A 23,886-nucleotide genomic window follows, 5' to 3' on the forward strand; every position below is an offset into this window, starting at 1 on the left:
TTAAAGTATTGAATTTGCATCCATCACCTCTTAAGGTCATAGAAACCGCCCTCTGCAAAAGAATACATTAAATTCCTTTCTCTGTTTCTTAACCCAACCACCTAAATTGACCCAGGGTGTGGGCTTTGTTTTTGATATAATTGGCAAACTGGACTGATTTACTCCAGCACTCTGTGTGTATCTCTGGAGAACATGGATAGGCGATGTTTTGAGAGTAGTTTTTTCACTTTTAGTTTAGAGATACAGCGTGGATCCCTGGAGGGAGACCGCTTGTCACGGCTCCTGCAACGGCGACTTCTCCCGCCCGAGTTGCGGGGTCGAAGAGCTCCTGGAGCGGGGCCTACATCACTGCCCCGCGCGGCTTGGAATGGCCGCGGGACTCTGCGAGCGCACGCCGGGGGCTCTAACACCAAGACCCGGTGTGCGACCTTGCACCACCCGGCGTGGCTTTAATGGCCGCGGGACAATCGCCACCGCCAGCCGGGGGCTTTGACCTTGACTCTGACATCGGGGGGGGGGAGAGTGCAGTGGAGAGATAAGTTTTTTTGGCCTTCCATCACAGCTATGTGATGGATGTTTATGTAAAATGTAAATTATGTTGTGTCTCGGGTCTATTTGTGTGTAATGTATGGCTGCAGAAACGGCATTTCATTTGGACCTCAAGGGGTCCAAATGACAATTAAATAGACTATTGACTATTGACTATTGACTATTGACTATTGGAAACAGGCCCTTTAGCTTGCCGAACCTGTACTGACCAGCGATCCCCGCACACAAACACCATCCTACACATTCTTAGGACATTTTTACTAAGCCAATTAACTTACAAACCAGATAATAACCCTCTCCTACACACATTAGGGATAATTTTTACAGTTTTTACCAAGCCAATGACCCGACAAACCTGTACATATTTCATGTGTGGGAAGAAACCGGAGCGCCCGAAGAAAATGTGCAAACTCTGTACAGAAAGCACCCGTAGTCAGGATCGAACCTGGGTCCCGAGAAGCGATCCCCGCACACTAACACTGTCCTACACACACTAGGGCCAATTTACAATTTTGCAGAAGACAATTACCCTACAAACCTGAACGTCTTTGGAGTGTGGGAGGGAACTGGAGCACCCGGGGAAAACCCACTCGTTATGGGGAGAACGTATAAATTCCGTACAGACAGCACCCGTACTCAGGATTAAACCCGGGTCTCTGGCGCTGTAAGGAAGCAACTCTACCCCTGCTCCACCGTGCCACCCTTAGTACTAAGATCATTTCCCACAATTTTGCCTCTCGTGCAGCTCGGATTAAAAGTGTAGGATGCTGGGTTGTACCAAAAATAGACACAAAAATGTGAAGTAACTCAGAGGGCCCAGGCAGCATCTTTGGAGAAAAGGAAAAGGTGACGTTTTGGGTTGAGTCCCTTCTTCAGACTCTCTTCAATCTGAAGGCAGGAGGGAAGCTCGATCAACCTCCATCAACCATGCCTCAGCCAACCTGCCCAACCATTCGAGATCTTGGGACGTTAAGCTGCCTGTCCTGTCCCCTCCCTCAACCTTGTCTCCACATTGATCATAACATCAGAGCTGTATGTACTAATGCGAGCTCTCTGTTCATTTGCCTCTCTCGTCTGTCTTGCATTGTACGAAACACCTCTTTAAAAGACTCAATGTCTCAAAATTGGCAAGTAATAACCCAGCGATATTGCTGTAACCTTTAGATTTGTTCATCCTTGCCTTGGAAATAGCGACGGTCAGTCCCACTCCACACATAGAAACTGTTCATTTTACAAATGACTTTGAGAAGGGAAGAATAGAAGGCAGCGGAGATGTCATGAATGAAGTCTCCCCAGGGTAATATTTCCAATCTTGTGCTTAACTGCCTTTGTTCCCTCTGTCTCCCCGCTGTCTTTCACCTGGAAGATTGGGACAGTCTAGACAAATGATAGCCGCATGGCACCACCAAGGTCTTGCAATGTTCAATCCACATACAAGATTGAGCTATTGCTTGTGAGGAGATTGCCCGGACTAGAGGGTGTGAGCTACAGGGAGAGGGTTGAGCAGGCTGGGACTCTATTCCTTGGAGCACAGGAAGATGAGGGGGTTGATCTTGTAAAGGTATACAAAATCGTCAGAGGAATCGATCGGGTGGACACAGAGAGTCTCTTGCCCAGAAATGGGTGAATCGAGAACCAGAGGACATAGGTTTAAGGTGAGGGGGCGAAAAGATTTAATAGGAACCTGAGAGGTAACTTTTTTCACACAAAGGGTGGTGGGTGTATGGAATGAGTTGCCGAAGGAGGTGGTTGAGACTGGTACTATGACAAAGTTTATGAAACAATTGGACAGGTACAGTGCCCTCCATAATGTTTGGGTCAAAGATCCATCATTTATTTATTTGCCTCTGTACTCCACAATTTTGAGATTTGTAATAGAAAAAAAAATCACATGTGGTTAAAGTGCACATTGTTAGATTTTATTAAAGGCCATTTTAATACATTTTGGTTTCACCATGTAGAAATTACAGTAATGTTTATACATAGTCCCCCCATTTCAGAGCACCATAATGTTTGGGACACAGCAATGTCATGTAAATGAAAGTAGTCATGTTCAGTATTTTGTTGCATATCCTTTGCAAGTCTGCAATTCATGGACATCACCAGTTGCTGGGTGTCTTCTCTGGTGATGCTCTGCCAGGTCTGTATTGCAGCCTTTTTAGCTTATGCTTGTTTTGAGGGCTAGTCCCCTTCAGTTTTCTCTTCAGCATAGAAAATAAATGCTCAATTGGGTTTAGATCGTGCGACCTTTCCACTCAAGATATGACCATTTTTTTAGCTTTGAAAATCCCCTTTGTTGCTTTAGCAGTATGTTTGGGATCACTGTCTTGTTGTAGAATGAACTGCCGGTCAATGAGATTTGAGGCATTTGTTTGAGCTTGAGCAGATAGGATGTGTCTATGCCTTTCAGAATTCATTATGCTACTACCATCAGCAGTTGCATCATCAATGAAGATAAGTGAGCCAGTACCTTCAGCAGCCAAACATGCCCAGGCCATAACACCCCCACCACCGTGTTTCACAGATGAGGTTGTATGCTTTGGATCTTGGGCAGTTCCTTCTCTCTTCCATACTTTGCTCTTGTCATCACTCTGATATAAGTTAATGTTCGGGTCTTTGTATTTTTGTCCCAAACATTGTGGAGGGCATTATAATAATAATAATAATAATACATTTTATTTATGGGCGCCTTTCAAGAGTCTCAAGGACAAATTTAGCAAATAGAGTAAAAACATGTAAGTGGAATGAAATAAATAGTAAAGACATCACCAGTACACAAATTAAAGACAGAATTCAATCCAAAGACAAAAATCAAAAACACAATATGAAGAGAGAGCAGCGGCAGCTAAAGCGCGCCAGCGTCCACTCTCCCTTCCGGCAGCCATCTTGGACACAGAATAAAATAATAATTTACACACAAAAAAACATCCCCCCACAATGGATACCACTGTGGGGGAAGGCACAGTCCAGTCCCCATCCCCAGTTCTCTCATAGTTAGGCCTATTGATGCCTCCACAGTTGCCTCTACGGAGGCCCGATGTTCCTGGCCGTTCTCGCCGGGTGGTGTTGCTCCGGCGTCGGGAGAGCCCTCACAGCGGCTGGGACGGCCGATTCCCTACCGGAGTCCGTGGCATTCCGAAACCGACTGGGCCACGTCGGTTGGTGATCCGAGGCTCCCGATGTTAAAGTCAGCGCCGCCGCCCGCGGCTGGCCGCTCCACAGTCCCGCAGCTCGACGGTGTTGATCACGGCGGTCTCAGCATACCGGAGCTCCAGCGCGGCGACCCAGGCAAGGCATCGCCCGCTCCGCTCCGCGATAGGGCTCCAGCGCTGTGCCACCACCGAAGCTGAAGGTGCTGGGCGGTCCCCGCCAGGAAAACGCCGCTCCACTCCCGCTGGTAGGCCGCAAGGACGGGTCGACGGTGCAGCCCGGGGAAAAATCTGCCTCACCGACCAGGTAGGGACCTAGAAAATAGTTTCCCCCTTCCCCCCCACATAAAAAAGTCAAATTCCCCAACAAACATAGGACAAAATTCACTAAAAACTAATAAAACAAGTGAATTGAACGGACAGCTGCTGGTTAGCAGCCATTCCCCAAGATGGCTCCTTCTCGCCTTGTCCATCTCCGATTTGTAAATCTTCATTGTAAATGGATAGGACAGGTTTAGAGGGATATGGGCCAAACGCAGGCAGGTGGGACTAGTGTAGATGGAACATGTTGGTCAGTGTGAGCAAGTAGGGCCAACGGTCCTGTCATATATATATAGTTTAGTTTAGCTAAAGATACTGCATGAAAAGTGGCTTTTCGGCCCATGACCGATCTACACTGTTATCGCACTGTTGCATTCACTTACACATTCGAAGGCAATTTACAAGAGGCCATTTAACCAATAACATCAACTGGAGTGGGTGGCATGGTGGTGCAGTGATAGAGCTGCTGCCTCACAGAGTCAGAGACCCAGGTTCAATCCTGGCTATGGGTGCTGTCTGTACGGAGTTTTCACGTTCCCCCCGTGACCTTGTGTGTTTTGATCGGATGCTCCAGGTTTCCTCCCACACTCCAAGGAAATGCCGGCTTGTGGGTTAATTGGCTTCTGGAAATTGTAAATTGTCCCTGGTGTGTATGATAGTGCTTGTGTACGGGGTGATCGCTGGTCGGCGCGGACTCGGTGGGCAGAAGGGCCTGTTTCGACGCTGTTTCTCTAATGTAAAGTCTAAAGTCTATAGTGCATTCCGGACCTCCCATGAACCTCATTGGAGACCTTTGAACTATCTTTAATCAGACTTTATTAGATTGTTGTCTTGCACTAAACGTTGTGCCCTTTCTCCTTTATCCGTGTGCTGTGGGTGGCTTGATTGTAATCATGTACAGTCTTTTCTTTAACTGGATAGCATGCAATTAATAGTTGCTCACTGTACCATCGATGCACGTGACAATAATAAACTAAACTAAACTAAACCAACACGTCATAGGGATTTGGGAGGAAACCGGAGCACTTGGAGCAAACTCACGGGGTCACAGGGAGAACATAGAAACTCCACACAGACAGCACCCGAGGTCAGGACCGAACCGGGGCCTCTGGCGCTGTGAGGCAAACAATGTATTGTTATTATTTGGTTGAACAGTGGTGGGACACTCTGTCACGAGGCATGGTGCTGGGTTTTTTGCCGGATTAGGAGAAGCTGCAGTGAGTCTGATAGAATATAGGTAGCAGCAGAGGTCTGGATCTAAGCCGGGACTCTGGCACAGAGAGGCAGCAGCTTTACCAGCTGCGATACTCTGCCACCCCTGCACTTGGGCAAGCTGCAGCTTGTTGGCAGAAATTGGAGTATGGGATTAATTCCGGCTCCAGTTTTAATTATTCAGCAATATTTAAATTCCCCACGTTCCCCATTCTGACTCGAGGCCATAATTCGATAAACCAGCATCTGTATTTCCTTGTGTCTCCTTAATTATTTTAGTCTATTTTACATCCAACTCTCCTTCAATGTTATTTATAAATCTGTTTATGTGGCACTTTATCAAACATGAAGCATTATGTTACATGTGTAAGGGGGAACTGCAGATGCTGGTTTAAACCGAAGATAGACACAAAAAGCTGGAGTAACTCTGCGGGACAGGCAGCATCTCTGGAGAGAAGGAATGGGTGGCACGCAAATAAAAGCTGTTCACTGTACCTCGCTCAGTGCCACATAGTACATTGGAAACACCACAATAACAACGTGACTAGTCAAAGTCAAAGTAGCCTTTATTGTCATTCAGACCTTGCTATGGGAACGGATCTGCCGACTGCAGGGGGGAAAATCATTCAACCTATTGATTGGCCGCGGAAGTCTCGATGAGGTAGATATCGGCCACCTCACCCGATAATAGTGCAAAGGCAATTGCAATGGACTCAAGTCTGTAATTTACAGCAGATTTGGAGGCTGTGGTGTTTAATAGAGTCAATGTAGTTTGGAGCTTAGTGGCCTGATGGCTGTGGGGAAGAAGCTGCTTCTGAACCTGGACGTTACAGTTTTCAGTTTCCTGTACCTTCCTCCCGGTGGCAGGGGTGCAGTGAGAGCGTGGGTAACTTGGTTTCCCCGCGTTTAAACTCCTGATCCCCTATGGGGGAGCAGTGTTAGTGTTGCCACTCCCCTCAGGCACCTGACCCCCGTTGCCATGGAGAAGGGAAGCACTGCCTGCTCCTTATTCCCCAGCGAGGTGCTGCTTGCAGAGTACTGTGCTGATCTCCAAGGCGATTGTCAGTCCAAGCACTGAAGGATCTGTCAGCTTGGCGCAGCTCTGAAGTATCGTTCAGGCCAAGAACCAGTGCTGGAGCTCCAGTTCGGGAGACTTTCAAAACACAACCAGAGACGGGAGGAAAGGCAGAAACTACGATGGCTTTGAAGACGCATTCAGTGCTGCAAACAAATGCTACATTTCACCGGTATTGTATCCCGCCAGTCGACAGACAGAGGGGGAATGCATTGCTCAGTTTGTAACAAGATTTCATCACGTTTCTGAGGGCTGCAATTATGGAGCTGAGTTGGCGAATCAAATATGGGATCAGGTCGCACAAAGTTGCAAATCAAATGGCTTAAGACGCAAGTTGTTGGGGAAAGGTGACGCACTAACATTCGGGGAAACACTGGGAATTACCTGAAGCTGTAGAAACCTGTTTCAGACCATGACATTGGATGGAGGAAGCCATGTTAACATCTACTGGCAGTTTCACCCTTGACATGGACAAGTCAAGTCAAGTCAAGTCAGGTTTATTCGTCACATACACATACGAGGTGTGCAGTGAAATGAAAAGTGGCAATGCTCGCGGACTTTGTGCAAAAAACTACAAAACAGAATGGAACATATTCACATATTACATATTTGTGGGAGGAAAAAAAGACAAAAACATCAATTTTAATAAGACACCACACAACAGTAGATTGGTACAGTAAAGTTAACGGCCTGTCCCACCAGCGTGCGACTGCAGGCGGCTAGCACGACCAAACGTGGTGGCTTGAGGTGTACGGCCTCGCGGGGCCGGTCCCACTTCCAACCGCGGAGCCGTCTGGAGTTGTGCGGGGCTGGTCCCGACATCATACTCACCAATCAGCTGGGCAGGAGGTGGGCCGACTGAATTTGGACGTCGCACGGCGTCGGGCGGTGACGTCATCGTGTAACAGCACACCGGGCGGTGATGTCATCGCGCAATGCCACGTGCTAGGCGTACGACGTCAAGATGCTGCGTACGCCCGTCGAGGCGCTGCGTACGGCCACAATGCGGCTGCGGGCCGATAGGCCGTTGCCGCTCGGGATTTTTGGACAGTGTCAGTTTTTCGGAGCCCCGTGCAATGTCCGCACCAGCCCCTGCACAACCCCATATTGCGCTGGCAATCGAAGTGGGACCGGCCCCGCGAGGCCGTACGGCTCAAGTGACCACGTTAGGTCACATGCTGGTGGGACAGGCCCTTTAGTTCATGGTGAGATCGGAGTCCTAATGACCTCTTGGAAGAAACGCCTTCTCATCCTCTCCGTTTTCACAGCATGGCAATGGAGGCGTTTGCCTGACCGTAGCAGCTGGAACAGTCCGTTGTTGGGGTGGAAGGGGTCTCCCATAATGTTGCTGGCTCTGGACTTGCACCTTCTGATGTAAAGGTCCTGCAGAGGGGCGAGTGTAGTTCCCATAGTGCGTTTGGCCATAGTGCAGAGCCTCCTTGTCCTGGGCAGAGCAGTTCCCAAACCAAATCGTGTTGTTTCCGGACAAGATGCTTTCCACAGCCGCTGAGTAGAAGACACTCTGAATTTCCTCAATTGCCTGAGGTGGTAAAGGCGCTGCCTTGCCTTACTCACCAGTGCTGCAGCGTGTGATGTCCATATCAGATCCTCTGAATTGTGGACTCCCAGGTATTTAAAGCAGCTCAACCTATCCACGGGGTGGAAGATTGCAACCATCATGTGCTCCGCACTGTTTCGACGAATGCAATCAACGTGGCGTGCACAATCAAAGAAGATCAAATAGAACAAGTTGTCCTACAACTTTAGGCTGTGCACACCATACGCAAGAAGAAGAAGACCCTATCCACAGTATCCCCATTTATCTTCAATAGTGTGTACGTCCTCGGATGGCAAGGGTCATTCCAAAGCTGAAGATGACTATGAGTGTGTTAGATGTGGGACTTTAGACACATGTTGCCGGGTTGGAAAGGAATGGAGGACGAATAAAACAAAACATTCATGTTCAGTGTCCTTGAAGGGTGTTTATTACATTCGGATCCAGGCTCGGATATGACATTGGCATGCACTGCATTGGCACTGCATTGAAGAAGCAATGCACCACATAATGCTTCTTCACTCCTGCCCATCCAACAGAATCATTTCAGAATTGTCTGCAGAAACGAGGAACTGCAGACGCTGGTTCACACAAAAGGCCACAAAGTGCTGGAGTAACACAGCGGGTCAGGCAGCAACTCGGGAGAACATGGACAGGTGGCGTTTCGGGTCGATACCCTTCTCCAGACAGATTGTAGTAGAGGGGAGAAAGTTGGAAGGGACAAAGCCTGGCAGGTTTATATGTGGAGGCAGGAACTGCAGATGCTGGTTTACACTGAAGATAGACACAAAATGCTGGAGTAACTCAGCGGCTCAGGCAGCATCTCTGGAGAAAAGGAGTGGGTGATGTTTCAGACAGAAGGTACTCAACCCGAAAAGTCACCTATTTCTTTTCACTAGAGATGCTGCCTGACTATGCGGCATCAAGCTACGGCAAGCTACCGCCAACCAGCGACCCATTAGGACGTCCACCTATGACCACACGTACGACAATCTACGTCCACACAGGTGACAACCTACCACAACCAAAGTCAACCTAGGTCCTTCCAGGTCAAGCTACGACAAGCAACGACTCTGTCGGCGACAACTGAAGACAATTCAGTCGCCGGTACCTGTCGCCGGTTGATGTAGGTTGACGTAGAGAGTCGCTAATGGAATTCACCGGTCAGCACCCGGCGACAACCAACGTCACCTGGTGACAAACAGCAGCACCTACGTCGGGAGATGGTAGCGTTAATGTGTGGTGACAATAGACAATGGACAATAAACAATAGGTGCAGGAGTAGGCCATTCGGCCCTTCGATCCAGCACCGCCATTCAATGTGATCATGGCTGATCATCCACAATCAGTACCCCGTTCCTGCCTTCCTCCCCATATCCCCTGACTCCGCTATTTTTAAGCTCTCTCTTGAAAGCATCCAGAGAACCTGCCTCCACCGCCCTCTGAGGCAGAGAATTTCACAGACTCACCACTCTCTGTGAGAAAAAATGTTTTCGCGTCTCCATTGTAAATGGCTTACTCCCTTTTCTTAAATTGTGTGGTTCCGGATTCCCCCAACATCGGGAAGATGTTTCCTGCCTCCAGCGTGTCCAAACCCTTACCCCGATTGCCGGTCGGAGCGGACTTGGTGGGCCGAAGGGCCTGTTTACGTGCTGTGTCTTTAAAGAAAAGTAAACACACATTTGACAACTGTTCCCACAACATGCCGGAAAGCATCAGCCTTGGGGATAACGATGAACAGATCTCTGCAGATTCATCAAGATCTGTACAGGGATTCTGCACTGCTGAAGTAATTATGCTTTCACAGCCTGCTCTCAACATCAATTGGAGATTTAATTTGGACAGGAGATAACAATTGTTGTCGTGGATGGCAGGCGGTGGAGCAGAAAGATCTGATTTACTTTTAAGTCATTATCAGTCCTACTGCACACTGCGAACGAACGCACTCCTCCACAAAGTGCTGCTGGGGATGGGAGAAGTGGGCGGTCTGAAGGATTTAAATTCACAAGGCACAGGGCTACAGCTGCAGGGAATTATATAACAATAATCACGCAGCACTTTGCTGCCTCTTTGTATCGGTTTACCACACACTCCTACTCCCTTCCTCCGATGCTTATTTTTTCATCGCTATCCAGTTCCGTTTTAAATTAATTTTGACGCCCTCACCACCGTCCTTTAAGGCAATGCATTGCAAACAACAATGTATTGACTTTAAGAAAAAAAACTCCCCTGTTTCTCTGCACCCCCTGACATTTACTTTATACAGGTCCGCCGCTGATTTTCCAGCACCTTTGGTTCCAGAGGCTTTCTGGATTAGACACAAAATGCTGGAGTAACTCAGCGGGACAGGCAGCATCTCTGGAGAGACGGAATGGGTGACGTTTCGGGTCGAGACCCGAAACGTCACCCATTCCGTCTCTCCAGAGATGCTGCCTGTCCCGCTGAGTTACTCCAGCATTTTGTGTCTATGTTTGGTGTAAACCAGCATCTGCAGTTCCTTCCCTCACCTTTCCGGATTATCTGTTTTACAAGATACAAGATACATTTATTTGTCAAATGTGCCAGTTGGCACAGTGAAATGCGTTCACCATACAGCCATACAATAAAAATAATGTCGGACCAACGCAGGTCACGGCCTCCGAGAGGAGTCCAACGGTGCTGGAACGATCCGCCTGGGCAGCCGAGGGGCCGATATACGGGCGCGCAAAGTCGGCCTCGGAAGTCGGCTATGGGAACGGATCTGCCGGCTCCGGCCGGGCCGGAGTTCCAGAGCCCTGGCCGCAGGGGACAAATTCGACCCGCCAATCGGCCGCGGGCGTCCCAATGAGGTCGAGATCGGCCGCCTCACCCGGCCTAGGTGGCACAATTTACTGGGGGCTTCTGGTGACAGCAACTTTTCAATGAGATATAGCTACAATTTCAAAATAGGGACATGTTATGTTTAAAAACAATGAGTTTGGATCATTAATATTTTCCAATATTGACTCATTGGAGGCCACCCACAGCTGGAACTGAAAGGAGGGCATCTAGAAATAAAAATTGTTCTTTGTTCTCTGTCCAGATTAGTAATTAGAAATGTCCCTCCAGCAATTCACTTCAAGCTAACGCTTCAAGATACTTTATACCATCTTGGTTAGGCCGCATGCAGAGTATTGCGTGCATTTCTGGTCGCCACCAGTGCAGGAAAGGTGTGGAGGCTTGAGAGAGGGTGCAGAGGAGGTTTACCTCAATGATAGACACAAAGCGCTGGAGTAACTCAGCGGGACTGGCGGCATCTCTGGAGAACCTGGATAAGTGACGTTTTGGGTCGGTACTATTCACCATTCACCATTCACCAGAGTGTCGCCTGGATTTAAGGGGGTATTAGCTACAGGGAGTGGTTGGACAGACTTGGATTGTTTTCTCTGGAACGTCAGAGGTTGTGGGGACACCTGATAGAAGTAAATATAACTATGAGAGGCATAGATAGGGTAGACAGTCAGAACCTTTTTCCTCAGCATGGAAACATCAAATAATAGAGGGCAGAGCTCTAAGGTGAAAGGGGCAAGTTTTTACACAGTTTGGTGGTGAGTGCCTGGAACGAGCTGCGATGGTGATGGAGGCAGATACAATGGTGGTGTTTAAGAGACTTTTAGATGGGCCCATGGATATGCAGGGAATGGAGGGATATGGATCACGTGCAGGAAGATAAGAGTTGGGCCTGGCATCATGTTTGACACAGACATTGGGAACAGGAAAGGCCTATGCTGTACTATTCTAAGTTTTAGTTTAGCTTAGTGATACCACGTGGAAACAGGCCCTTCAGCCCACAGCTCTGTGCTAATCAGCGGATCCGTTCACTAGTTCTATATCCTACACACTAGGGACAATTCACAGGAGCCAGTTAACTTGGGAATGTGGAAGGAAACCGGAGCACCCGGAGAAAACCTACGTGGTCACAGGGAGAACGTGCATACTCCGTACAGACAGCACCCGTAGTCAGGATCGAACCCAGGTCTCTGGCGCTGTAAGGCTGCAACTCTATCGCCGTGCCACACAAATGCCGCTGCGCTCCTTCATTCTATGTAATACAATATTAAGAATAGTTTTCCCAATGCTCTGGTGGCATGTTGTTGGTTTGACTTAATTGATTTAACTTGGTCTGAAGTCTGTTTTTCTTTTCTCCGATCGATTCCCAGTGCCCCCGACTAACATCGTGTACTCTCTACGGGACTCTTTAGTGTAATAAGCAACGCTAGCATTAGTTTGTTTTCATCTGTCGGGCACTGTAGAATTCTCCACATCAGAAGCAATCATGTGAAACTGAAGCCTCACTACCCATCAAATGTGCAAAATATCAATGTTTGTTTGTCACTAACATGGCGGAACAGAAAAGGAACGGGTGACGTTTCGAGTTGAGACCCTTCTTCAGAACAGCGTAAATAGCAACGTTAGCTCAGCTTTAGAAAAACGAGAAAGAAATATTTTTTTAAATATTTAGCTTTTTAGTTTTTAGAAATACTTTTTTTTTTTTTCGGTAACAGAACCTTCAGCCCACGGAGGCCACACCGACCATCAATCAGCTGTTCACACTAGTTCTACATTACATTGGGCTGCACGGTGGTGCAGCGGTAGAGTTGCTGCCTTACAGCGCCTGAGACCCGGGTTCGATCCTGACCACGGGTGCTGCCTGTACGGAGTTTGTACGTTCTCCCCGTGAAATTAGGATCTTGGATGGATTTGTTCTCATATAATGCATCACGATAAAATGCTTTCTACGGCGCATCTGTAGACGATATCAAGGGGGATGATGCGATTTAGCACAAGGTCCCAGTTTGCTCAGTGCAATACCCCTGTGATTTATCCTGTGATCAGAAGGCAAGGTAATCCTGATTAACCCCTGTGGTGAGGAGACAATGCAGAGATAGACTTCCTTCCATCATTTAAACCTAATCAATAACTTAATAATCACCGAGCATCCTACAGCGACAAATGCACCAATTTTACATTTGGGCAACATTTTATCTCTTGCACATGAGAGGTTGAGAAGGCTGGTATTCCTTGGAGCGCAGGAGGATGAGGGGTGATCTTATCGAGGTGAGTTAAATCATGAGAGGAATAGATTGGGTAGATGCACAGAGTCTCTTGCCCAGAAGTGGGTGAATCGAGGACCAGAGGACATAGGTTTTAGGTGAAGGGGTATAGATTTAATAAGAATCTGAGGGGTAACTTTTCACACAAAGGGTGGTTGGTGTATGGAACAAGCTGCCAGGGGAGGTAGTTGAGGCTGGGACTATCCCAACATTTATGAAACAGTTGGACAAGTACATGGATAGGACAGGTTTGGGGGGATATTGACCAAGCACAGGCAGGGCGGGACTAGTGTAGTTGGGGCATGTTGGTGTTGGGCTGAAGGGCCTGTTTCCACGCTGACTATGACTCAATGATGTGGCCAGGTTTTCTATAGAATAAAAGATTCACCTTTGTTTACTGTGTGGCAACGCTGGCACAGCTGTAGAGTTGCTGCCATACAGCGGCAGAGACCGGGGTTCGATCCCGACCACGGGAGTCCGTACGTTCCCCCCTTGACCCACGTGGTTTTTCTCTGAGATCTCCGGTTTCCTCCCACACACCAAAGACGTACAGGTTTGATGGTCTGCACCCTATTAGTCCTAAGTGATACATAAACGGAATAGCTTCACCTAACCCAGTGCAAATACTTTTTTTCCCCTTGAAACCTGGTGCTTAAGGGCTTGTCCCACTTTCCCGAGTTATTCACGAATTCTCCCGAGTTTTCAAACTCGCAGAATGTTCGTAACGAGTCCATAGTAGGCCGTAGATATATCGTAGCGGCTCGTTATGCCGGCCATAGGTACTCGCAGCATCAGGTAAGTCGGGACGTTTTCTCAGCGTGTTGAAAAATGTCCACAAGTTAAAAAATAGCCCCAAGTACCTACGGCTGGCATAACGAGCCGCTACGATATATCCACGGACTCCGACTGCCTCCTACAGACACTTTACGGAGAGGGAGTTAGATGTGGCCCTTCTGGCTAAGGGGATCAGGGGGTATGGAGAGAAGGCAGGTACGGGATACTGAGTTGGATGATCAGCCATGATCATATTGAATGGCGGTGCAGGCTCGAAGGGCCGAATGGCCTACTCCTGCACCTAATTTCTATGTTTCTATGTTACGAACATTCTGCAAGTTTGAAAAGTCAGGAGAGTTTTCGGGAATAACTCGGGAAAGTGGGACAGGCCAATTCACTGGATGTTTTCAATAGAGAGTTAGATTTAGCTCTTAGGGCTAAAGGAATTAAGGGAGAATGGGGAGAAAACGGGAATGGGGTACTGATTGTGGATGGTCAGCCATGATCATATTCAATGGCGGTGCTGGCTCGAAGGGCTGAATGGCCTACTCCTGCACCTATTTTTTCTATGTTTCTAAAGTCCAACCAACAGCAACCTGTGTTCATACAAGTATCATTAATCTGGTAGAATTTCACCAAGAACAGAACATAGAACGCAGTCGATAGACAAAGCGCTGGACTCGCAGCACAGACGCAAAACTCAGCGGTCAAGCAGCATCTCGGGAGAACATGGATAGGGGAAGGGCCTTCCTAAACGTTTCAGATGGGGACCCTACAAGTTCTCCAGAGATGCTGCCTGACCTGCTGAGTTACTCCAGCATTTTGTGTCATTTTTGTAAACCAGCATTTGCATTTCCCTGCACCTCCTAGAACTGCACAGCACAGGAACAGGCCCTTCGGCCCACAGTGTCCGTTCTAAAAATGATGCCAGTTTAAATTCATCTCCTCTTCTTGCACATGCCTCCATTCGCTGTATATCCATGTGCCTATCTAAAAGCCCCTTAGAGTAAAGGAACCATAGTGTTGGGTGTGCTCTGGTGTACAGAAAGAGTTGGCCTGGACAGCGCCGGTCTGGAGAGGAGTTTGTGTTTGTGTTTATTGTCCTGTGTATCGATACAGTGAAACGTTTGTTGCGTGCTAACCAGTCAACGGAAAGACATACATGACTGCAATCAAGCCATCCACAGTGTACAGATACGTGATAAAGGGATTAACATGAGTAACGTTTAGCGCAAGATAAAGTCCAGTAAAGTCTGATCAAAGATAGTCCGAGGGTTTCCAAGGAGGTAGATGGGAGGTCAGGACCGCTCTCTAGTTGGTATTAGGATGGTTCAGTTGCCCGATAACAGCTGAGAAGAAACTGTCCCCTGAATCTGGAGGTGTGCGTTTTTACACTTCTGTATCTCCCGCCTGATGGGAGAGGGGAGAAGAGGGAGTGGCCGGGGTGAGACTGGCCCTTGATGATGCTGCTGGCCTTGCCGAGGCAGCGTGAGGTGTAGATGGAGTCGATGGAAGGGAGGTTGGTGTTGTGCTTCAGGCTGAATTGCTCCTTGAGCCCCCAACTCAAGTACTTCCCAATTGTCCACCGCTCCTGCTGTCCTTCCGTCAAACACAAACTACAGAGGTAATGGAACGCTCAGAGTTTCTCGCAGATAATTAAAGGGCCTGTCCCACTTGGCCGCCATTTGCGCCTTATTTACGCGTCATATGTAAAATAGGTCGACACGTCCTGACGCGTGGGTGACGCACGCATAGCGCGTGGTGAGGCGTGGAATTGCATGCGGTGGCGCGCGGTATCGCGCGGCGCTCCAGGATTTCGTAGTGTAACGAAATCCTCGCGCGCCACCTGTGCGTGACGTGTCGCGTACGCACGCTGATGCATTGGCGTCGCACGCTGGCGCCCCGACATCTCACGTGTATCGCGTGGTGATACATGGTCACGGTGCGTAACGGTGCGTCACCGCGCGCAGCAGGGTATTCTAATAGCGTCACGCGCACCAGATGGCATGATGGCGCGTGATTTGCGTGCGACATCGCGCATCACGACACATAGGCCACGCAAATGAGGTGTAAATGACGGCCAAGTGGGACAGGCCCTTAACTCGTTGCTTCTGCCGTACTCGGCCAGGTGAAAACTCCCGCCTGAGTGCGAAGCTTTGGTAAAGGTAGACGTCTCTCTCTCTCCCTCTCTCTCTCTATCTCTCTCGGTCACTCAGTCTGAGCCTAATCCCCCCAGAGTTATTCGCCTTCCTCCAGCATTGATCAGTGCAAATGTATTACATGCATGAGTGGATTAGGAAACATACACTTGTATGATTAAACACCGTCAGCGTCTCACAGCGGACGGCTTTTGGGCAAACTCGCCTTCCGATGAAATATGTCTGACAGGTCCTTAATTAAAACGTAGTCAGTTGGAAAAAGCCATTTGGCGGGAAGGAGGGAGCAGATCCCGTGACCCGCGCGCGCTGGCCCCCAAAGTAATCCTGCAATACTGAAAACTAAACGTCAACCGAATGAGGTATGAATATTGACCTCGTCAACCTCAAGTAACCCTTGCTTTCCCTCTCTCTCCATCCCATCCCCCATCCTAGCTTTCCGACTGTTTTTTTAAGAAGGAACTGCAGATGCTGGAAAATCGAAGGTAGACAAAAGTGCTGGAGAAACTCAGCGGGCGCAGCAGCGTCTATGGAGCGAAGGAAATAGGCAACGTTTCGGGCCGAAACCCTTACGGGTTTCGGCCCGAAACGTTGCCTATTTCCAGGGCTTATTATTAGTGATTAGTTGAAAACGGCAGCATTAGCGTTGCCTACTTCCTTCGCTCCATAGATGCTGCTGCACCCGCTGAGTTTCTCCAGCACTTTTGTCTACCTAGATCTCCAACTAGTTTGACTCTTCTCCTGATTAGATGTTACTGATTGTACACCTCCTTGTCACCTTCCCCCCCGGCCAACAATGATCCATCCCCTAGCCTTCGGGCTACTCCTCCTTTTTCCTTTCTTGTCCCCGCCCACCCCCGCCCCCGATCAGTCTGAAGAAGGGTTTCGGCCCGAAACGTTGCCTATTTCCTTCGCTCCATAGATGCTGCTGCACCCGCTGAGTTTCTCCAGCTTTTTTGTGTAACCTTCGATTCTCCAGCATCTGCAGTTCCTTCTTAAACACAATGATCCATTCTACATTTTTCTTGCACTTCCACCCCTTTGTTCACCTCGCCCCCTGGCTCTATGTCTGAATAAAGGGCCTCGACCCAAAACGTCAACCATTCCTTCACTCTAGAGATGCTGCCTGTCCCGTTGAGTTACTCCAGCATTTTTGGGTCTATCATCGAAGACATCCACTCTATTCCACTGCAGACACCACAGGTAGTAATTGAACCCGGTCAATTGTTGCTCGTAAGCCTCAGATTGATAGATGTTGGAGGGAATTGTGTGTTTGATCTGTACCCAGAATCTGGATTTCACGTGGGGGCCTAGTGCAGTGGTGAGTTTCCTTCTCTCCAGAGATACTGCCTGCCCCGCTGAATAAAGGGCCTGTCCCACTTGGGCCGTCATTTACACGACAGGCCGGCAGTGACTGACGAGCAACGGTCCCGCGAGAGTCGCGCGCATCATCATCATGCGTCCGCAGAGCCGCCTGGAGTGCGTGACTTCATTTGAAGATGGACACAAAATGCAGGAGTAACTCAGTGGGACCGGCAGCATCTCTAGAGAGGAAGGAATGGATGATGTTTTTCGGGTCGAGACTCTTCTTCAGTCTGAAAGAAGGGTCTCGACCCGAAAAGTCACTCGTTGCTTCTCTCCAGAAATGCTGCCGGTCCCGCTGAGTATCTCCTGCATTTTGTGTCTATCTCCAATCATCTTGGCCCCGCTCTGGGAGTGGGAGTGGGGACGGATCCGGATCCACAACGGCCGTGAGCCCCAGGCCGAGTTGGTTGCGTAAATGATGCACGAATGACAGCCAAGTGGGACAGGCCCTTTACTCCATCACTTTGTGTCTCTGTTCCGCACGGTGAAATCCTGGCGAGTCAAGGTGAAGGGAGACGAAGGGAAGCCTTTGTGTTTGTGCCGCAATTTATCACAGCACGCGGTCATCGAGAGTTTCGTTTAGTTTAGTTTTCCGAAACAGGCCCTTCGGCCCACTGAGTCGGCACTGACCAGCGATCCGTGCACAGTAACACTATCCTACACACACATTGGGGACAATTTACACTTACACCAAGCCAAATAACCCACAAACCTGTACATCTCTGGAGTGTGGGAGGAACCCGAAGATCTCGGAGAAAACCCACTCGGGTCACGGGGAGAACGTACAAACTCGGAACAGACGGCTCCCGTAGTCGGGGTCGAACCCGGGTCTCTGGCGCTGCAAGTGTTGTAAGGCAGCATCTCTACCGCTGCGCCACCGTGCCGCCCAAAGTAGTGGAGCCCCATCTGTGGGGACATCCCACCCCTGCATCCTGTGGGCAGGAGATGAAGTTGTGATTTTCCTTCTTGGCTCGTTTAGCCAGCGCATGCTTCGAATAAACAAACCGCAGGTGTTTGTTCGAGGTGGATAGGAATCAGCAGCGGGAAACATAAGGGCCTGTCCCACTTACGCGACCTTGGCTCGCAAATGACGCAACCTCGTGGTCGCTTGAGGCGTAGGGGCACCGGATGGCCGCGCGAGGCCGGTCCCACTTAGAAGCGCAGAGTTGTGCGGGGCTGGTCCCGACACCGCGCGGGGCTCCGAAATTCTTGCAGTGACCGGAATCTTCGCGCGCCAACGGCCTATCGGCCCGCAGGCGCATCGCAGGCGTACGCAATGTCTTGACGGTGTACGCCTAGCGCGTGATGACGTCACCGCCCGACGTGGCGTTGCATGGTGACATCACCGCCCGACGCCATGCGACGCCCAAATTCAGTCGGCCCGCCTCCTGCCCAGCTGATTGGTAAGCATGACGCAAATGGCGTGACGCGCGAACTTAGTGTGTACTTAGCGTGAACTTCGCGTGAATTCCGCTTCCGGTTGGTCGCGCCAAACGCACGCAATCGCATGCAAGTGGGACAGGCCCTTTAGGGGATTATTTCCATGGGTACTGGTGCCAACTCATGCTGGCCAATGTCTGTCTGGTTGGGCCAGCTGTGGCCAGTCGGAGCTATTTCTGTATCCTCGCCACTTGGCGCACTTCATAACGTCAACCTCCAGCAATTCTGGTGACAAAACCCCGAACTGGTAGAGGTAGGCTAGACAGAGAGAATGACATGATGTGTCGGAAGGAACTGAAGGAGAAGGGTCTCGAACCGAAACCTCACCCATTCCTTCTCTCCAGAGATTACTCCAGCTTTTTGTGTCTATCGTCGGTTTAAAGCAGCATCTGCAGGAACTGCAGATGCTGGTTTAAACCGAAGATAGACACAAAAAGCTGGAGTAACTCAGCGGGACAGGCAGCATCTCTGGAGAGAAGGAATGAATGGGTGACGTTTTTCGGGTCGCGACCCATCCTCAGTCTGAGTGTATACAATGGCTTGTATACGAAAACAGGGATGTAATGTTGAGGCTCTATAAGGCACCGCCTGTCCCGCTGAGTTACTCCAGCTTTTTGTGTCTATCTTCAGAACGGCACGATGATACGAACGATGTCATTTGCGGGTGGTCCGAAAATAGGTGGAGGGGCAGGTAGTGTAGAGAAAGCAGGGACTCTGCAGCAGGACTTGGACAGGTTGGGAGAGTGGGCAGAGAAGTGGCAGGTGGAATAGAGTGTAGCAAAGTGTGGAGTCATGCATTTTGGTAGTAGGAATAAAGGCATCGACCACTTCCCCATTTGCTCCACCTATTGTACTTGAGTTTGACCTGATTGCATTTATCAACACAGAGCTTTTCACTGTATCTCGGTACACGTGACAATAATAAATCTAAAGCTACACTTTGAGTTAGGTAATAGTCACAGAGTTAAACAAATGCGTGGAAACAGGCCCTTCAGCCCACCTTGCCCACACTGACCAGCATGTCCCAATAGACAATAGACAATAGGTGCAGGAGTAGGTCATTTGGCCCTTCGAGCCAGCACCGCCATTCAATGTGATCATGGCTGCTCATCCCCAATCAGTACCCCGTTCCTGCCTTCTCCCCATATCCCCTGTCTCCGCTATTTTTAAGAGCCCTTTCTAGCTCTCTCTTGAAAGCATCCAGAGAACCTGCCTCCACCGCCCTCTGAGGCAGAGAATTCCACAGACTCACCACTCTCTGTGAGAAAAAGTGTTTCCTCGTCTCCGTTCTAAATGGCTTACTCCTTATTCTTAAACTGTGGCCCCTGGTTCTGGACTCCCCCCAACATTGGGAACATGTTTCCTGCCTCTAGCGTGTCCAAACCCTTAACAATCTTATATGTTTCATTGTCCAACCATCTACACTAGTCCCATCTGCCGTGGTTTGGTCCATATCCCTCTAAACCTGTCCTATCCATGTATCAGTCTAAGTGTTTCTTAAACGTTGCGATAGTCCCAGCCTCAACTACCTCCTCCAGCAGCTCGTTCCATACGCCCACCACCACTTTGTGTGGAAAAAGTCACCCCTCAGATTCCTGTTAAATCTTTTTCCCTTCACTTTAAACCTAAACGTACGAGTGGAGGAGAAGACACAGGCAGGTGTGTGTGTGTGTTCAGGTGTAGAGCAGACGTACTCCATCTGAAAAGCCATTTAACAGGGGGACAGTGCAATTATGTCAGCTGTGTCCTGCTACACCAGGCAGACAGGTTTTATTGTCAGTTTGTAAAGAAATCTTTCATTCTACATTTGTAGCCACTGATGAACTTTCAACTTTGAGCTCTGGAGTAACTAGTGCGTGTGTGACAAGCTCGTGTGAGGTTCACTTCACACACTCAATAAATCACTGAACTTACTGTGTGCGGGCGTTGTGTGCAGTGCGCGACGGACAAGCAGATTCATAGTCCTGACCAAAAGCCACGGTCGATTAACATATGATGAGCCTTTGACGGCACTGGGCCTGTACTGGCTGGAGTTTAGAAGGATGAGGGGGCACCTCATTTGAAACGTACAGATTAATGAAAGGCCCGGATAGAGTGGATGTGGAGAGGATGTCTCCACTAGTGGGAGAGTCTAGGGCTAGAGGTCACAGCCTCAGGATTAAAGGACGTTCCTGTAGGAAGGAGGAGGCATTTCTTCAGTCAGAGGGTGGCGAATCTGTGGAATTCATTGCCACAGAAGGCTGTGGAGGCCAAGTCTGTGGATATTTTTAAGGCAGGGATAGATAGATTCTTGGTTACACAAAAAAGCTGGAGAAACTCAGCGGGTGCAGCAGCATCTATGGAGCGAAGGAAATAGGCAACGTTTCAGGCCGAAACCCTTCTTCAGACCTTCATGTCCCTATTTCCTTCGCCCCATAGATGCTGCTGCACCCGCTGAGTTTCTCCAGCTTTTTGGTGTAACCTTCGATTCTCCAGCATCTGCCGTTCCCCCTTTAAACATAGATAGATTCTTGATTAGTTCGGCACTGGGCCTGTACAGGAGTTACGGGAAGAAGGCAGGATTTGAAACGGGGAATAGGAAAGGAAGAGTGGATGTGGAGATCAGCCCATGATTGAATGGTGGAGAAGACTTGATGGGCCGAATGGCCTAATTCTGCTCCTATCACTTATGACCTTACGGGTTGTGTCACTGCGCGCAAGGCTTGTGTGTCGTGGAGGAGGGACACGCAGATTTGTGTGGCGCAGCGGTAGAGTTGCTGCCTTCCAGCGCCAGAGACCCGGGCCGAAACCCTTCTTCAGGTTCGATCCTGACCACGGTGCTGTCTGTACAGAGATTGTCCGCTCACTGACCAGCAATCACCCCGTACGCTAGCACCATCCCACACACTAGGGTCAATTTACAAAAGCCAATTAGGAAAACCAGAGCACTCAGAGAAAACCCACACAGTCACAGGGAGAATGTACTATGGTCAGCGGTTCAACTGTGACAGACGTTCCAGGGAAAAAGGCAGGAGACTGGGGTTGAGAGGGAAAGGCAGATCAGCCGTGATTGAAAAGCGGAGTAGACTTGATGGGCCGAATGGCCTAATTCTGCTCCCATCACATGAACATTATGAAAATTGATCATCCTACCCACAGGGGGGATTTGACAATATTACTGAAGCCAACTAACCTACAAACCTGCGCGTCTTTGGAGTGTGGGATGAAACCGGAGCACCTGGAGCCAACCCAGGTAGTCACACGGAGAACGTGCAAACTCCGTACAGACAGCATCTGTATTCAGGATCGGACCCGGGTCGCTGTGACGCAGCAAGTGTACCGCTGCACGGCCAAACAGTGGCACCGTGGCAGGCACCGTTTCCTCTTTGTGATACCACACAGGGTTGTCTTCATTAGCTGATGATTTTACATATGTATTGCCATTACTACCGAACAATTCATTGCAACATTCCTATAAAAACAAATATTAAACTAATCAGCCTCTAGTTACCTGCTGTTCGTCTCCCTCCCTCCCTGAACAGGGCGATCAGAACGGTATCTTTCCAATCCTTTTACACTTCTCCAGAATCTAAGGATTTTGGGATATTGCGGTGAATGTTTCCACTATACTCGTTTCTTCCAAGATCCTAAGATACATTAGATTAGTCTAATTGCTAATCTAGTAATAGTGGTGATATTTAATTCCTCACTGTCATTATTCAGTATTAATAGGATGTTCAGAGTATCTTCTGCCTTTAAGACAGATGCAATTAATCTGTGTAACGTTTCTTCCCTGTTCCACATTGCTATTAAACTTTCACTTCCCCGTTCCCATAGCTATTTCCCCAGGGAATCTAGAGGAGGCCGTGATCAGACACTAATGGGCCTGTCCCACTTAGGCGATTTTTCTCTTTGGGTCATATGACAATAAAACACTCTTGACGCATCACGGGAAGGGCACGGTGACCGTTATTGCCGATTGTCCGCTATAACCAAGTTTAACCCAAGGTCGTGAGGGGAGAAGCTCGATGTTGGGGGGGAGGGGTGGGGCGGGGGGTAAACGGGAGGACGGGTCCGGTACTCACGCCTCCTTCACGCCGCACTGCAATCACGTATTAGAATCACTCCACTCGTCTAAATCGCTACTCCAACAGAATTCCTTTTCAACTCATTTTACCCTGTATCTGTAGACTGTGGACAGCTCGATTCAATTGTGTATTGCCTTTCCGCTGACTGGTTAGCACGCACCAACAGCTTTTCATTGTATCTCAGTACACGTGACAATAAACTATACTAAAGTCCGACAATCCTCGTACACTAGGGACAATTTACAATTAGACCAAGTCAATTAACCTGCAAACCTGTAAGTCTTTGGAGTGTAAAATCTGAAAGAAAACCCACGCAGGTCACGGGGAGAACGTACAAACTCCCTGCAGACGGTACCTATAATTGGGATCAAATCCGGGTCTCTGGCACCGTAAGGCAGCAACTCTACCGCCGAGATCGCCAGTGGGGGAGCTCCATCCAGCGGTCTCCGGCAAGGAAGCGGCCGCTCCAGGCATCGCAAGCCGCTGAGAGGATTCTCCCGACGCCGGAGCACCCGGCGAGAAGGGCCTGAAACATCGGGCCCCATAGCGGCGACTGCGGAGGCCTCAATAGGCCCGGTCATGGGTGGACAAGGGGATGGGGACTGGACATTGTGCCTTCCCCCACAGTGGGAACCATTGTGGGGGGATGTTTTAATACTATGTTGTATTTTTATTAGTGTGCTGCACGGACATCTGAATTTCCCCTGAAAAGATGATTAATAAAGTATTATTATCATTATTACCACTGCGCCACCATGCCACCCCTAAACTAACACTAAACTGGGGATGTGTGGGTTGTGGCAGACACCTGTATACTGCAGTTATGATACTTCTTTGGCTGGAGTCATAGACCCGTCAGTGATTACTCACGGACTAACTGAAGCAAGAAGGGGATTTGAACTCATGACTCTTTCCTTGCTGTTTCAGACTAGCGCTGTCCTGTGCTCTGGTGGGTGTGTTCTGCTGGCTTCCAGTGCCCTGCTCGCCATCGTGACAATCTTCCTCCCCAGCGGTCAGTGTGAGAAGAGGATTTGTACACTAGCCGGTTACATGCAGACAACAGCAGGTGAGTGTGGACCTTCCAATTTACTTCTCTCGGTCTCTTTGGCCACCTCACTGTCACTGTGGCGCTGAGATCACGGCAGCTCGGT

The 23,886-nt window shown here is 49.2% G+C and overlaps 1 protein-coding gene across 1 annotated transcript in view; it reads left to right on the forward strand.

The window, feature by feature from the left end:
- Positions 1-23,886, forward strand: part of LOC129710529 (LHFPL tetraspan subfamily member 7 protein) — a 221,720-nt gene that overhangs the window by 99,662 nt on the left and 98,172 nt on the right. Inside the window, exon 3 of the mRNA XM_055657562.1 lies at positions 23,663-23,801. Within this exon, the coding sequence (XP_055513537.1) occupies positions 23,663-23,801 (139 nt within the window). The remainder of the gene's footprint in view (positions 1-23,662; positions 23,802-23,886) is intronic.

The sequence above is a fragment of the Leucoraja erinacea genome, chromosome 28, assembly GCF_028641065.1.
Source record: "Leucoraja erinacea ecotype New England chromosome 28, Leri_hhj_1, whole genome shotgun sequence".
Taxonomy (NCBI): Eukaryota; Metazoa; Chordata; class Chondrichthyes; order Rajiformes; family Rajidae; genus Leucoraja; species Leucoraja erinaceus.